Source organism: Palaemon carinicauda, chromosome 30, assembly GCF_036898095.1.
Source record: "Palaemon carinicauda isolate YSFRI2023 chromosome 30, ASM3689809v2, whole genome shotgun sequence".
Lineage (NCBI taxonomy): Eukaryota > Metazoa > Arthropoda > Malacostraca > Decapoda > Palaemonidae > Palaemon > Palaemon carinicauda.
The window spans coordinates 80,828,347-80,842,177 of record NC_090754.1 but is presented as its reverse complement, the minus strand read 5'-3'; the positions used below and the strand labels follow the sequence as shown (position 1 = coordinate 80,842,177).

At 45.8% G+C, this 13,831-nt stretch overlaps 1 protein-coding gene across 1 annotated transcript; it reads right to left on the bottom strand.

The window, feature by feature from the left end:
• Window positions 1-3,896: 3,896 nt before the first annotated feature.
• LOC137623621 (coiled-coil domain-containing protein 89-like) lies at window positions 3,897-4,520 on the bottom strand. The gene has a single exon (XM_068354454.1). It carries the CDS (start codon window positions 4,518-4,520, stop codon window positions 3,897-3,899), a length of 624 nt encoding a protein of 207 aa, XP_068210555.1.
• Window positions 4,521-13,831: the final 9,311 nt, after the last annotated feature.

Here is a 13,831-nt window from a genome sequence, read left to right as displayed (position 1 = left end):
CTCCATTGCTGGGTTGGGCTGTGAAGCCAAGCGCCATTTTAGGCCAGGCGGTGAAGCCAAGCCGGCCAGGTTGTGAAGCCAAGCGCCATTGTATGCCAGTTTCATGTTTGGGCCGGCGGTTAAGCCAAGTGGTCCGTGCGGTGAAGCCATGCATGCCAGGCAGTGAAGCCAAGCGCCATTGTATGCCAGGCAGTGAAGCCAAGCGTCATTTTCCCCACCCAAACAGGACGTGCTCATTCATTATTATCAAAGGTTCTTCACCTGCTTAGCCAGTCTTTGAGCCTGAAAAAAAAAAAAAAAACCTTAAACCTAAAAAAAAAAAGAAAAAAGTCAATTTAACAATCCTACGCGCTATTGTTGGGCCAGGCGGCGAAGCCAAGCGGGCCAGGTGATGAAGCGAAGCGCCATTGTTGTGCCGGGCGATGAAGCCAAGCGGGCCAGGCGATGAAGTCAAGCGGGCCAGGCGATGAAGTCAAGCGCCATTGTTTTGCCAAGCGATATAGCCAAGCGCCATTGTTTTACCGGGCGATGAAGCCAAGCGCCATTGTTTTGCCTGGCGATGAAGCCAAGCGCCATTGTTTTGCCGGGTGATGAAGCCAAACGGTCCAGGCGGTGAAGCCAAGCGCCATTGTTTTGCCGGGCGATGAAGCCAAGTGGGCCAGGCGGTGAAGCAAAGCGCCTTTGTTGGGCCGGGCATTGAAGCCAAGCGGGCCAGGCGGTGAAGCCAAGTGCCATTGTTTTGCTGGGCGATGAAGCCAAGCGGGCCAGGCGGTGAAGCCAAGCGCCATTGTTGGGCCGGGCAGTGAAGCCAAGCGGTCCAGGCGGTGAAGCCAAGCGCCATTGTTTTGCCGGGCGTTGAAGCCAAGCGGTTCAGGCGGTGAAGCCAAGCGCCATTGTTGACCAGGCGATGAAGCCAAGCAGGCCAGGTGGTGAAGCAGAATGGCATTGTTGGGCCGGGCAGTAAAGCCAAGCGGTCCAGGCAGTGAAACCAAGTGCCATTGTTGACCAGGTGATGAAGCCAAGCGGGCCAGGTGGTGAAGCAGAGTGCCATTGTTGGGCCGGGCAGTGAAGCCAAGCAGGCCAGGCGTTGAAGCCAAGCGCCATTGTTGACCAGGTGATGAAGCCAAGTGGGCCAGGTGGTGAAGCAGAGTGCCATTGTTGGGCCGGGCAGTGAAGCCAAGCGCCATTGTTTTGCCGGGCGATGAAGCCAAGCGCGCCAGGCGGTGAAGCCAAGCGCCATTGTTTTGCCGGGCAGTGAAGCCAAGCGGGCCAGGTGGTGAAGGCAAGTGCCATTGTTTTGCCGGGCGATGAAGCCAAGCGGGCCAGGCGGTGAAGCCAAGCTCCATTGTTGGGCCGGGCAGTGAAGCCAAGTGGGCCAGGCGGTGAAGCCAAGCGCCATTGTTGGGCCGGGCAGTGAAGCCAAGCGGGCCAGGCGGTGAAGCCAAGAGCCATTGTTGGGCCGGGCAGTGAAGCCAAGCGGGCCAGGCGGTGAAGCCAAGCGCCATTGTTTTGCCGGGCGTTGAAGCCAAGTGGGCCAGGCGGTGAAGCCAAGCACCATTGTTGGGCCAGGCAGTGAAGCCAAGCGGGCCAGGCGGTGAAGCCAAGCGCCATTATTTTGCCGGGCGATGAAGCCAAGCTGGCCAGGCGGTGAAGCCAAGCGCCATTGTTGGGCCGGGCAGTGAAGCCAAGCGGTCCAGGTGGTGAAGCCAAGCGCCATTGTTTTGCCGGGCGATGAAGCCAAGCGGGCCAGGCGGTGAAGCCAAGCGCCATTGTTGGGCCGGGAGATGAAGCCAAGCGGGCCAGGCGGTGAAGCCAAGCGGGCCAGGCGGTGAAGCCAAGCGCCATTGTTTTGCCGGGAGATGAAGCCAAGCGGGCCAGGCGGTGAAGCCAAGTGCCATTATTTTGCCGGGCAGTGAAGTCAAGCGGGCCAGACGGTGAAGCCAAGCGCCATTGTTGGGCCGGGCGATGAAGCCAAGCAGGCCAGGCGGTGAAGCCAAGCGCCATTGTTGGGCCGGGCAGTGAAGCCAAGCGGACCAGGCGGTGAAGCCAAGCGCCATTGTTTTGCCGGGCGATGAAGCCAAGCGGGCCAGGCAGTGAAGCCAAGCACCATTGTTGGGCCGGGCAGTGAAGCCAAGCTGGCCAGGCGGTGAAGCCAACGCCATTGTTTGGCCGGGCTATGAAGCCAAGCGGGCCAGGCGGTGAAGCCAAGCGCCATTGTTGGGCCGGGCAGTGAAACCAAGCGGGCCAGGCGGTGAAGCCAAGCACCATTGTTTTGCCGAGCGATGAAGACAAGCGGGCCAGGCGGTGAAGCCAAGCGCCATTGTTGGGCTGGGCAGTGAAGCCAAGCGGGCCAGGCGGTGAAGCCAAGCGCCATTGTTTTGCTGGGCAGTGAAGCCAAGCGGGCCAGGCGATGAAGCCAAGCGCCATTGTTGGCCAGGCAATGAAGCCAAGCGCCATTGTAGGCTAGGCCATGAAGCCAAGCATCATTTTCCCCACCCAAACGGGACGCGCTCATTCATCAGTATCAGAGGTTCTTCACCTGCATAGCCAGTCCTTAAGCCTAAAAAAAAAACCTTAAACCTAAAATAAAAAATCCTAAGCCTAAAACAAAAACCTTAAGCCTAAAAAAAACCTTAAGCTTAAAAAAAACCTTAAACCTAAAAAAAACCTTAAACCTAAAAAAAGAAAACCTTAAGCCCAATATAAAAAAAGAAGAAAAAGATGATACTATTCCTTTCACAAAATTGTGAGGGCATCTACTCACCAAGTGTCAGGACCAAAACTTACTCTGCTCATCCCAGCTCTTCAACCTTCATTACCAGCCATTTGATGAACACCTATCCAGACTGTCCTCCTTAGGAAGAGGCGCAGCTTCCTTCCCCAGCTGAAGTATCTTGGGTCAACCTATAAAGACAAGAGTGCATACTAGAAGAAGCCTAGCTCGTTCCCTCTGCAGAGCCAGTCTTCTAAATTATTCCCCAGATCTACGCGAAGGTTGTATCCAGAGGAATAGATCTAGATATCCGACCATTTGTACACTTGACGGACGCCTTGTACTCGTTCACCAAGGTACATAGCATACTAGAATTTGATAGGTTTCTTCCCTCTGCATAGCCTGTTGTCCTCCAGGGTGGTCCAAGCATCCTTCAAGCTGGATAGTTGAGCATTGCATCCCTCAAGCTGGCTAATCCTTCCAAGTGTTCTTCAAGGTGGGTGGTCAGTCAGGTTAAAGATCCTTAAGTTCTGGTCCTTGCAAAACTCGGCTAAATCTAATTTCCCCTCTCAAAATAAACTGAAATTGAAGTTTTTCTTCTTCTTGTTCTTTTTTTTTTTTTTTTTTTTTGCATTTTAGTTTTCTTTTTCCATTCATTTGCGGATCCAAGTATTCACTTAACGGTGTCTCTTCAGAAGCTTATCGATATGATCGGCTGCTAATTGAACCTGCTTAATGGTGCCAATGATTGTTATTAGATTATTGGAGTCATCCCTTCGTGGCATACAAATGGATTTGACACCACTCTCCCGGGTGATTTCCTCCAGCTTCCTTCCTTCCACTCCATAAATGGCTCTGTGGAACTTCCTTGGGATATCCAAGTCGGCAGTCACGTGCCCCTTTTGCTCATAGTCCCTCTTGGTGTTAACTCTAACCTTCGCACCTTGGAAGGTGATATGACACTCAGGTCCACCGATTTTCTTTTTTAAAGAATCCAGTTGTGCCTCTTCCCATATGAGCTAAGGGGACCTTTTTGGTCTCCTCTTCCCTAGAAGTTTCCTTCAGGAGCTTCTGCTCTTCCAGATTGTTGTTGTTGTTTTGAGGGAGATTCCCTTTTGAGGCTTGTAGCCGGCCCAGCAATTCACCAACACCAGATGCCCCTCCAACGACCTCCTTCTCCTCCTTATGTCCGTTGGCATCCAGGTCCAGCCTCTGCCTTCTCTGTTTTCATCTGACCAATAATCCCATATTGCTTCTCAAACGTTTCTTTCAGTTCCTGGATCTCTTTCTTAAATACAGATTCCTTCCGATGAATAGCGGCCACTTTTTCACTCTTAATTCTTTCTAGTTGCTCTCTCAAGTCAAGATTCTTTTCCTCCATCTCAATTGACTTATCGTAATATTCTTCCTTAAGACTTACTAACTCCTCTAAGAGGCCGTTATACCTTTCATTCCTGACCAAATCATTGACTTTAGCCTCAGTCAGCTTCATCTCTAGTCTTTCTTTTTCTGTTTCCATCTCTCTAATAATTTCTAATTGCTTCTCAATTGTCTCTTTCAGTTCCTCGATATCTTCCTCAAATACAGATTCTAACCGATGAATAGAGGCAACCTTTTCACGCTCACCTTTTTCTAGTTGCTTACTTAATTCAAGATTTTTTTTTTCCATCACACTTGATTTCTCGTAATATTCTTCCTTAAGATTTACTAACTCCTCTAAGAGGCTGTTGTAATTTTTGTTCCTGACCAAATCCTTTTCTTTAGCCTCAGTCAGCTTCATCTCTAGTCTTTCTTTTTCTGTTTCCATCTCTTTAATAATGTCCAATTGATTCTGAATTTTTTTTTCTAATTCCTCAATTTCTCCCTCAAATATAGATTCCAACCGACGAATAGACTCTGCTTTTTCACCTTCAACATTTACTAGTTTCTCGCGCTTATTTCAAGATTTATTTGTTCCATCTTAGTAATTTGATTAGATATTCTCTCCGATTGAAGCATCTTTATTTGATAATTCGTCTTTAGCTGATCGTTAGATTGTTGAAGATCTTGCAACTCTGTTGAGAATTTTTCAGTCTAGATTTCCCCACCCCCCCCCCCCCCCCACCCCCCCCCCCCCCCCCCCCCCCCCCCCCCCCCCCCCCCCCCCCCCCCCCCCCCCCCCCCCCCCCCCCCCCCCCCCCCCCCCCCCCCCCCCCCCCCCCCCCCCCCCCCCCCCCCCCCCCCCCCCCCCCCCCCCCCCCCCACCCCCCCCCCCCCCCCCCCCCCCCCCCCCCCCCCCCCCCCCCACCCCCCCCCCCCCCCCCCCCCCCCCCCCCCCCCCCCCCCCCACCCCCCCCCCCCCCCCCCCCCCCCCCCCCCCACCCCCCCCCCCCCCCCCCCCCCCCCCACCCCCCCCCCCCCCCCCCCCCCCCCCCCCCCCCCCCCCCCCCCCCCCCCCCCACCCCCCCCCCCCCCCCCCACCCCCCCCCCCCCCCCCCCCCCCCCCCCCCCCCCCCCCCCCCCCCCCCCCCCCCCCCCCCCCCTCCCCCCTCCCCCACCCCCCCCCCCCCCCCCCCCCCCCCCCCCCCCCCCCCCCCCCCCCCCCCCCCCCCCCCCCCCCCCCCCCCCCCCCCCCCCCCCCCCCCCCCCCCCCCCCCCCCCCCCCCCCCCCCCCCCCCCCCCCCCCCCCCCCCCCCCCCCCCCCCCCCCCCCCCCCCCCCCCCCCCCCCCCCCCCCCCCCCCCCCCCCCCCACCCCCCCCCCCCCCCCCCCCCCCCCCCTCCCCCCCCCCCCCCCCCCCCCCCCCCCCCCCCCCCCCCCCCCCCCCCCCCCCCCCCCCCCACCCCCCCCCCCCCCCCCCCCCCCCCCCCCCCCCCCCCCCCCCCCCCCCCCCCCCCCCCCCCCCCCCCCCCCCCCCCCCCCCCCCCCCCCCCCCCCCCCCCCCCCCCCCACCCCCCCCCCCCCCCCCCCCCACCCCCCCCCCCTCCCCCCTTTCCTTTTCAAGAGCTTCGACTCTGTTGCAGAGACGTTGAATCTCTGCCCTCAGCTCTTTTTTTTCTTCGTCTTCCTCCCTGTCATTCTGCACTTCTTTGTCTAAAAATTCAATTTCCTCTTCCATCAGTTGAATAATTTCACCTAACTCCTCCAGTTTCCTTTTCTTCCTTATCTTTGGACAAGAATTTCCACAACAATACATTTCCAGCCACAATAACACCAACCAGAACAACAGTTAACCAATTGCCACCCTTCATTTGGGGGACAATAGTTCCACCCTCAGTTCCAGAGATGAAGTCTGGGAGAAATCTCCCCAGAATTCCAGTAGGTTTCAGGTCAGTCCTAAGCATATCCAGTTGCCGTTCCATAGTCTGGACCTTCAGTTGACATTCCTGAAGATCCTGCCCCGAATTCCAAGAATCCTCCGACCACAGGGATGGATGACAGGAGTCGTTGGAGGACGGGAACATCTCTCCGATCCCAGCCTCAGAGTTGTCACTCCTCTTGGGCAGTAGCCAAGACACCATCGTGAATGCGAAAGACTTTTGAACTTTCCTCAATTGTCCTTTGAGATCCTTTAAATAGGTCTCACACTCCAACTGCTGCTCCTGAACACCAGCTGTGTGTGATGCCTTGAATAATCCTCCTAAGATTCCGTTGAATGGGTTCCTCTTGCGTTGACCGCTTTTTGGTGCACTCCGAACATTTTCTTAAAAATCTATGCTAGATTGCCAGATGATTCTCCTTTGACCAACTTTATTTTGAAAAAAACAAAATATAGCTTCCGGAGACCTTCGGGATCCCCTCCAAGCTCCGAGCCTCTCACACATTAATTCTGTGAAGCCTCTAGAGAGAATGAGAACTTCCCTGAAGACATTTTGACTCGTTAACTACATCGAAGGAATTCCTGGACAATTCTCTCTCTCTCTCTCTCTCTCTCTCTCTCTCTCTCTCAACGTATTGTGGGTCGTCAAGAAGGGAGAACAAGAAGGCTTCCGGAATGTCCTTCAAGCTCTCTCTCTCTCTCTCTCTCTCTCTCTCTCTCTCTCTATCTCTCTCTCAGTACTTTAGAGACGCTTTGTGCATTCGTTTCCTTTCGTAAGTTAATATATATATATATTATATATATATATATACACATATCATCATATGTGCAGAGAACCCAGGGAAAATGAAAATACGAATATACACTTAAGTCCTGACTAGTTTCGTGATACTTCCTCAGAGGACTGATTTATTGAGAGAGGTTTCTTTACAATTTATAGGGAAAGCAAACGTATGAACATACATTTAGAGATTTAGAGAACAATGACACTCCCTTACCAGCTACCTGGGCTTTGACTCAGGTGTTGAGTAGGAGGAGTCCCCAAGCTCATTAGACACCTGCTAAAAAGGGTCATTTCTAGTGGCGGGTATTATTCTTGTTTTCTTCTTTTTTAACTTTCAGTACAGTTTATTTATATGTCAATACGGTAGCCTTATCTATATAAATACATAAGCAAAACATACACAAACATACAAATATATATATATATATATATATATATTATACACATATACATACACACACATACATACACATATATACATATACTTACTTATATATATATATATATATATATATATATATGTACATATACATACAGATATACACACATATACATATACACATACATACATATACATACACATACATATATACATATATATACACATACATATATACATATATATACATATACACATACATACATATCATATATACATTTATATGTATACAACATTAATATCATAAACATATAATCATGTATATATCAATACCTTTTATCTAGCATAACACTATATAGTGCCAATATACTTATGCATACTATATAAAATAATTGTTTTCTTTAATGAATGGTAGCTTAGGTCTAATATTAATTTCACAGCAACGTTAATTATTCACATACATTCAATTCTACATTAAGTGGTTAATGTTTTTTCATATAGCTTACAAATCTCTTTACATATAAAGGCGTCGAGTTTATACATTCCATGACCAATATTCAAGTTGTTTTCAAAGGTTCTTTTATGAAACTGGACTCTATGATGTTTCTTTCCACTAAGTTATTTGAATGAACCAATTTCTTTGCACCTGACCAATTAATAGGGTGATTTTTATCTCTAACGTGAGCAATGAGTGCATTATTATCTTGAGCATACCTGACACTTTTCTTATGTTTGACCAATATAGTATTTTTCACAAGCATTGCATGGAATACGATATACACATCCCTTGGTAATGTCAGGAGAATTCTTTATTAAGGCTGTTTTTATTGTATTTTTACTCTTAAATGCTACATTTACATTGAGTTTTTTAACAGTTGGGGAATTTATTTAAATTAATCACAATAAGGTAGTACAAGTAAATTTTGTGTGTTATAGTTTTTTCTGTTATCATTACCGAAAAAAGTCTTTTTTTGCTGTTCTTAGGGCATCATCTAACATAATTTCAGGATACTTTAGTTTTTTTACCTATTGCTCTAATACCATTTATTTCGTCATCAATATATTCAGGGCTGCAGACTCGAAATGCTCTTAAAAACATAGAAGTAAATACAGATTTCTTAACTTTGTTGCCTTGGTTTGAGTAATAATGGACATATGCCGAGATATTCGTTGGCTTTCTGTATACACTGAACTTGAGACTATTATTAACGTCTATGTATGCGACAGTCCAAAAAAGGTAGGGTACAATTATTCTCCAGCTCCATAGTGAAATTTTATTGATGGTACCAAACTATTCAATCTAAGAAAAAAGTTATCTAAATTTTCATTTCCTGGCCACACACATATTAATGTTGTCAATATATCGAAACCATTTACATTATTAGGTATGATGTTATTTAAGATTCTGCTTTCAAAAAATTCCATATATAGTATTGAGCAATCTATATATGGAATTTCTTCATTCGACCTTAATAGTCCCATTGTATTGCAGGGTCGGGCGCTCGAGTCAATTTTACCTTCCTACCCATATCCCTCTTTATTATAGCCTTCCATCTGATCCGCTGGCACTGTTATCAATCACTGGCACGTTCTTAGATCTCTTTATTGATTCCATCTCCTCTTTGAACCTTACGTCTTTGGTCCGAAGTTCTTCTGAACCTCAGATATTTGTTTTTAGGTCCCTCTAAACCCTACATATTTGATCCCAAGTTCCTCGGAATCCTAAATCTCTGGTAACAAATTCCTCTGAACTTTACAACTTTGGACCAAGTCCCTTCTAAATCTTAGAACTTTGGACCACAGAGACTGATTTGGCAGATGCAGGTAAGAACAGAATGAAGCTTGATTTCAAAATACACTAAATTAGATAATAATGTTCTTATAAAGAGCTAAGGAGTTGGCTGGAACTATCTCGTTGCAGTATATTTGCAGCTTAAGTTGCTCCCCGCTCCTACAGGTACCTGGCGAATCGCCTGTGTGGGATACAGCCTAGCGCTAGCTCTCACTATTAAAGGGGAATCTTCACCATATTCTTATGGAAATTACCTTGCCAGTAAAGCTAGTTTATTTGCATAAGTTGGGCTGGCTTATACTATTGCAAACTATTACTTTAAGCCCACCTGTAAAGTATTTAAAGGTGTAAAGGCCACTTAGAATGGCAGAGGTTAGGGACAGTACAGTGTCCTTGATACTGACCACATACACATATGATCAGTTCCAAAACCCACCTCTCCACCAATTTAGGACCAGAAAAGGCCAGGCAATGGCTGCTGGTTGACTCAGTAGGTAGACCTATGAGTTCCCCCAAACGCCCCATCCATAACACTACTAGAAAGTAACGAGCTTGAGCGGGTCTTGAACCTCTGTCCAACAGATTGCCAGGTATAAGTAGTGAGGTGGGAAAGTCTTCTGACAATAGGCGAAATTAATCAATTGCCATCTCCCACCCACCCCCACCTCCCATTTTCACGTAACCTCACAACACTGTTAAGGCTACCTCTTGTTACATTTACTCCATAGAAATAAATTGTTCTTTAAGGATAACACGGTACAATGACTATTTCTTCCCTATGTAAGAAAATATTTGGTATTCTTTCCCTTTATCTGTTTTCCTAACCAATACAATCTTTCCTTCCTTACTTTCTTTTTCCTTTTCATTGGGCGTAGAAAATATAAGGACATTTAACTGCCTTTTCCATTTTGATTTACTTGAATAAAAAAGGTATTAAGCAGCCGCACAGTCATAAGTATGTCTTCATTTGAGCTCATTTTACGCAAACAAATGACTTAATCAGTAATAAAAATCTCTGCAGAGATTTATAATCCAAGAGAAAGCGAGGCAGAATGATGAGAAACATACATCAGGGGTACACATTACACCTCTCTCTCTCTCTCTCTCTCTCTCTCTCTCGTCCTCTCTCTCTCTCTCTCTCGTCTCTCGTCTAACAAGTCAGAGCCTCTTTGGGTGAGATTAATCCTTCGTAATTGGCGTTATTAGTCGCAATAGGCGATGTCCTTAATGGCCTTAGACCGTCCCGGGTCATCTATTTTCAACCGCCTTAATGCTAACAGGAGCGTTGTATCGCGTCAGTAATTTGTAACCTATACTCGACTGCAAAGGGATTTCAACGTAAATTGGCAAAGCAATTTAAATTTCTAGACCGTAAACATTTATAAGCTGTGAACAAGAAGCCTAAGTCTCCTGGGGTTGATATCGTTTGTGTAAAGATATTTGCTTCACTTTCAGTTATAAGATTCATTCGAACTATTATTGTCGTTGGTAGAAAATCGTAAATAGACCTGTTTGCGGGATAGCAAATTAAAATGACAAATTGCTCAAATGACTGCACACAAGGTTATCATTTCGAGGCCCTTTGAAAGTCGGTTTGGTGAACAAAAATCTCAAATTAAAAGTAAAAAAGATGAACAAAAAACGGACTCGAATAAAGCATCAGCAAAAGGACGACAGGCCCACTATGCCAGATATGAAGGCATAGACAGTACCAAGCTGATTGGGACCCTCGAGGATATCCTTTTGTATTCCACCTTTAAAAATAAGGCTGCTGAAATCAAGGAGCGCAGGGAGAGCATAGAGGATGACCTCAGATCAAATAGTCCAACAGCATCGAATCATGAATGGTTAGCTTCATCGAGCTTATTGCATATGGTATGAGTGCAATTCATCTCCTCAGCAGGCCAAAATATTTGTTATTCTACTTATTGTGAATCAACGACCATTGCAGGAAGGCCTTCAGTCCACACGCCTATTAGAAACATCCCGCCTAGGATCTGTTGGACGGGACATCATAAGAAATGCAAAGATCATTGGCAGTGCCCCATACGGCAGGAGGCTTAGGATCCTCTTCCAACAGAGAGACCCTACTTAAACACAACCCAGTAGATGTTCCTCCTTCCCTCTTGCCGAAGGAAACACCTCCAAGAAACCTAGTATTAATTACGATGATGACAACGATGAACAGCTGGCCGCTTACCTGCTACTGAGGCTCTCCCAACGAGCCCCTCCGACAATCAGCAGGCAGCCCTGGACTCCCCAGATCGGACTCTGAGTAACTGAACAGCTTGCCTGATTCAATCCCGGCTCAGACAGCTTGGCCAATCAGTGCACCACTTTGGGAGACCTGCTGGGCCTACCCACACCCTGACTCATTTCTACACCGATGACTGTGAGCGAATATCAGCTGGACTGTGACAGAGCATCTCCCAGCGAGCGCCACAGCCAATGGAAGAGCAGCTCCAGTACAGACCAGATACGTACTCCACCCACGACCAATCAGCGACCAGCAGTTGATGTAATGAGCAAACCATGGCATATACAAGAAACCTGCTCGCCACCCTTTAGCCAGATTTTGCCTGACGATGGGAGGAGACACTCTCATTGTCAATTAAAGCCGTATTCTAATTGTACCAATTTGGACAAGTTTACTTTAGTAAAAGTTATAAAATTTTCTATGCATTTTGATCTCGCCTGACAATGAGTAACAAAGTATAGTTACTGGCAGAAGGCAGTACTGACGAAAGAAGAGAAATACGAGCAATACAAAAGCTCAAGTGCAAAATTAATCCTACTGATGCAGTGATTATCTTTAATAATAATAATAATAATAAATAATAATAATAATAATAATAATAATAATAATAATAATAATAATAACAGATTAAAGTCTGCAAATTGTCATCCTCGCCCCTTTCAAAGTTCATAATTTACTTGTCCTCATTACATGCTGGTAATCCAAGCTGAGAATTTGAGAGGCAAATCCATTAACATGCTCATATAATGATATAATAACACATTTGGTTGATGGATCCTGACAAATGATAATGTGGATATTTCCATAATGAGCTCTTCGCTAAGCTCTATTATTTATACACGATTATCCTGTTCTATGAAATCATGCTTATCAAATTAATTTTAATTTTTTGTCATTTTCCCGCATATTACAAGGAATAAAAAAATATATAGAGATAGACACTTATTCTAAACATCCTCTTTCTTATGAAAATATGCATTCATTTATTTTCAGCATCAGTTTGCCCGTAATTCGCCAAACATTCTTTTTCAGAATTCTTCCTTAAGAAATCTTTGGAACCTTCAAATATCTTTCACCTTTTTTTTTGGCACTATTGCATTTTTTTTGCATCATCATTTCCTGAAAATTTTCTCTCATTAAAGGGAAACTTCTATTTGTTAGTGACTCATTACTGTGAGAAGTCATTATGAAGGATTTCAAATTACTCAGCCTACGCTTGTCATACTAAATTGGATTCTTCTCTCTGGTTACGGTTCATTTTCCCTTTACCTACACACATACCGAATAGTCGGGCCTATTCTTTACACATTCTCCTCTGTCCTCATACACCTGACAACACTGAGATTACCAAACAATTCTTTTTCTTTCAAGGGGTTAACTGATGTACTGTAATTGTTCAGTGGCTACTTTCCTCTTGGTAAGGGTAGAAGAGACTCTTAGCTATGGTAAGCAGCTCTTCTAGGAGAAGACACTCCAAAATTAAACCATTTTTCTTTAGTCTTGGGTAGTGCCATAGCCTCTGTACCATGGCCTTACACTGTATTGGGTTAGAGTTCTCTTGCTTGAGAGTACACTCGGGCACACTATTCTATCTAATTTCTCTTCCTCTTGTTCTGTTAAAGTTTTTTATAGTGTATAGGAAATATTTATTTTAATATTGTTTGTGTTCTTAAAATGTTTCATTTTTCCTTGTTTCCTTTCCTAACTGGGCTATTTTCCTTGTTGGAGCACGTGGGTTTAAAGCATCCTGCTTTTCCAACTAGGTTTTAGCTTAGTAAGTAATAATAATTATAATATAGTTATATAATATTTCCTTTAACAAGTGATTCAATTATTTAATATGTAGTTATATACATTGAGAAAATCTAAAATCCTAACATCGGTGACTCGAGTAAGCTTCTCCATGCATTTAATGAAAGATTAAAAAACGCGTGTTATACTTGTTCATCACAGAATTTCACGCATGAATACAATCAGAATACATTCAGTGCCAATGAATCCAAGATTGACGATTCTCTAGTAGCGCTGAGAAAATTCGTAAAACGGGTTGTGGTAGCCTATTGGAAACGTCTATGCCTGGTGATCGCTAGACTGGGGTTTGAATCTCACTCAAACTCGTTAGTGTCTTGTAGTGTCTGCAACCTCACCCTCCATATGAGCTAATAATGCGGGTGGTTTGAGGGAGCTTTTAGGTCTACTTTCTGAGTCATCAGCAGCCATTGCTAGACCCTTCCTGGTCTTAGCTTGGGTGGAGAGGGGGCTTGGGCGTTGATCATATACATGGTCAGTCTCAATGGCATTTTCCTACTTGTTAGGGCAATGTCACTGTCCCTTGCTAATGCCATTCATGAGCAGCCTTTAAACCTTTAAACGGTCATTAATGGAACTGCGTTAAATTAAAATGCATAAGATCAAAACTCGAAAATGGCTCTCATCAACGCAGTATCAAAGCGAAACTTAATAAATACTCAAATGCAAAACTGGAACTGTTATCCCATTATTACTTTCACATGTACTAATATTTAAGCTTCGTTATTTTCTTATTTTTTAATGTTATTTTCATTTAATGTTATCATTTTTGTTATGATTGGAGATTAAAGCTTAACGGC